The sequence below is a fragment of the Carlito syrichta genome, unplaced genomic scaffold (genome assembly GCF_000164805.1).
Source record: "Carlito syrichta isolate Samal-C Ts95f unplaced genomic scaffold, Tarsius_syrichta-2.0.1 Scaffold120501, whole genome shotgun sequence".
NCBI classification, from domain to species: domain Eukaryota; kingdom Metazoa; phylum Chordata; class Mammalia; order Primates; family Tarsiidae; genus Carlito; species Carlito syrichta.
Window position 1 is genome coordinate 49,291 of NW_007064597.1, and position 3,045 is coordinate 52,335.

At 60.7% G+C, this 3,045-nt stretch overlaps 1 protein-coding gene across 1 annotated transcript in view; it reads right to left on the reverse strand.

Annotated features, from left to right (window-relative positions):
- SELENOO (selenoprotein O) overlaps window positions 1–3,045 on the reverse strand; it is a 12,369-nt gene that overhangs the window by 7,593 nt on the left and 1,731 nt on the right. The window contains exons 2-3 of the mRNA XM_021707574.1: window positions 1,492–1,717; window positions 36–216 (exon numbers count right to left, since the gene is read on the reverse strand). Of these exons, the coding sequence (XP_021563249.1) occupies window positions 36–216; window positions 1,492–1,717 (407 nt within the window). The remainder of the gene's footprint in view (window positions 1–35; window positions 217–1,491; window positions 1,718–3,045) is intronic.

The window sequence follows — 3,045 nt, forward strand, 5'->3', positions numbered from 1 at the left end:
GCCACAGCAAGCAGAGTGGCGGCTGCGGCCCCCACCTCTCGGAAGAAGGCGGCGTTTCTCTGCACGCTGTCACTGGCATGGGCGGCCTGGATTTCCGGGTAGAAAGAGCCGATCACATAGTCGAGCATCTGCACGCGAATGTCGTTTCTCCCCACGCTGGGGCCTGCACGGCCCGTGAGCGCATCTGCGGGCTTAAAGATCTCAAAGGAGCCAAACCTGGAGTGGAAACCAAGATTTCCACAGTCAAGCAGCACCCAGCCTTCTGGAAGCTAAGAGGAAGCTGTGGTCGGCTCCCCTCGCCACACAGCAGGGAGAGGACCTGACCTACCAAGCAGCCCACCAGAATGTTGCCCTAAGAGACAAACTCCTGCCACTGACCAGACACGTTTCTGCAGTCGGGGCATGCGCAGGGGAGGCCCAGGGCTGGAAGCCGCCCAGGTCAGCTCTACCCCCACCCCATGAGCAGGACTCTTGCGTGCCCTTCCACCCAGAGGGACACAGCCTGTCACTGTGTCCTGGGGGGTACAAGCCAGGCCACGGACACATGTGAGTGGCCAGCAGGAGTCCTCAGCCAGGGTGATCATCCCTGTGTGGACACAACTCTGGTTGTCACTGGGGCTGCCACCAGCCACGGGTGGGCAGAGGCCAGGAACACCGTGCAAGGCGTGGACACCCTCCCCGAATGTTAGGGTCTCCTGGGGTCAGGACACCTCTGCCCTGAGGCTTCCCACCCACAGAGGACAGGAGAAGCCGGAGCCCCACACAGCCTCAGGCCCGGGCAGCCCTGGCAGGACGGAGTGCCACGATGGCTATGGCCACCTCTGGACAACTCTTGAGCCCAGGTCATCAGAATGAGGACGTGTTGGACGTCAACGGCAGGTGACACGAGACGAACAGGCTTGCTCACAGACAGAAGCCAGCACAAAGGGACTGAGTGAGCGACGGGGGTGGGGGGGCTGGTAGGATGGCCGTGACGACCGCAGCATGCCAAGTCAAGCCTAATGCCCGCCTGCTGATAGCAGTGCTCACGGAGGCCGATTCCTTGGTCAGGGCTAAGGAGTTCCTTGTCAGGCTCTCAGGAAACAGCTCTGCACACGTCCCACACACCCGGCTGCCGCTCCTCCTGGAAGTGCCACTCAGGGGCCCTCTGGTACCCAAGGTCCTGCCCCTCTTGCTGGTGCCTCAAGGGTCCCGGTCCCAGAAGGCCACCTCCACCTCCCTCTTACAGCCACAAGAGCTGGGATGAGGGTGCGAGGGCTTGGCACAAGCATCCACACACAGCACAGAGCCCCGACCCAGAAAATGCCAAGTGCCTCTTACACAGGAAATCCCTCCCAGGAGATGCAGTGTCTACTTCATAGATAGGCAGGGGTCTCTGAGAGGCCAGGCTGTCCCCGGTTTGTCCCGCTGGACGTTCTAGCTGCATGAGCACAATCCCCTGCGACTCATAAGCAAGTGCACATAGACAGGTCTGCAGGACTCCGGCATTACCTTATAAAAGTGGAAGCTATACGCAACACAACCGTGCACCTCTCATGTTTTGGATTACCATCATAGAACACGTCGCGCACCACCGTGGAGTCGGACGTGACGCAGGCCCCGGCCCGCGTGGTGGGGATCCCCAGGTGGAACATGGCTTCGCTGCATAGGAACTCGCGGATGCTCGACCGCAGGACTTTGCGACCGTCAGCCTGTCTGAAATCAAACGCAGCGCTCACTGTGCAGGCCGGGCAGGGGCCCGTCAGACACCAGGACTCGAGCCCGGGAAGGAGGGAGAAAGCACCCGGCGGCCAAACAAAGCACACTTCTGGGCCGCTCTCGTGTGGGGCAACACTAGACCTTGAGAGCCCCCAGCACTGCCCAGCGCTGGTGGCCGCACACCTGGGTACTCCTGCGGCTGGGGACAGTGGTGTGGCCAGAGGCACGCCAGACTCTAGGCGGAGACCAGCAGGCTCAAAGTGTGCCCTGGACCACAGCTCTTTTGTTCATGTCACACAACTTCACGAATACCCCCAGCGTTACGTGTAATCAGAGGGGAAAATGGAAAGCAGCCTGAGAAAGTGGACACAACACCAGCGCTCCTCAGGTCAACGCTCCCAGAGACAAGGACACCGAGCCACACCACTGGGCCGGGAGCAGCTGGGACCTTGAACTGGCAGGTCAGCCCAGAGCACAGGTCTAAAGGTCGGAGCGACAGAAGTGGGCGGTGCAGGAGGAAAAGCAAATTGCAGAACACACATGACACAAGCAAGGCTCTGTGCACACCCAGCCAGGGAGGTTGCACCACCAGACACTGCCCTCTGGAGGCAGGATGGTGCTGGGGAACGCCACTTGACCTGGAGAGTCTTGTGTGGACCGAACTTTCTCTTCACACCAAGCCTCTAGTTTTGCAGCTTTTTAAAAGACTGGGTCTTGCTTTGTGGGCCAGGCTGCAGTGCAGCGGTGTGATCATAGCTCACTGCAGCCTCAAATTCCTGACCTCAAGCCATCCTCCCACCTCATCCCACTCCCAAGTAGCTGGGATTGTAAGGGCCACCACATCTGGCTAACTTTTTAATTTTGTGTAGAAATGGGGCCTTGTGTTGTCCCAGCTGGCCTCAAACTCCTGGCGTCAAGCAGTACTCCTGCCCCGGCCTCCCAAAGGGCTGGGGTTGCAGGCCTGAGCCACGGCACCCAGCCAAGGTGTGTCTTTGTAACTCAGAACCAGCAGGCCCGGCGCGGAGAGGCATGTAATCTCATCGAGGGTCAGAAACTGTCCTGCCGGCCCCGGAGCAGACAACTCTGAGCCGGTGGTAGGAGGCGGGTGGGGGGATGCCAAGCTGCTCTCGCCCACTTTTCAGACACAGAACGGAAAGGCTGGGGAGGAGCCGGGATGCTGGGGATCCCGCTGGGAGGGGGGTGCTGGCGAGGGCGCAGAGGACGTGGAAGCGGGCGTGAAGAGGGCGATGAGACTCGGGCTTGGAACGCCTTTGGCCGAGAAACGTCCGTTCGCGCGTATTCTAGTCGCGCAGCGAGGACGCGGAGGAAGGACATGGGCCGGGCAGC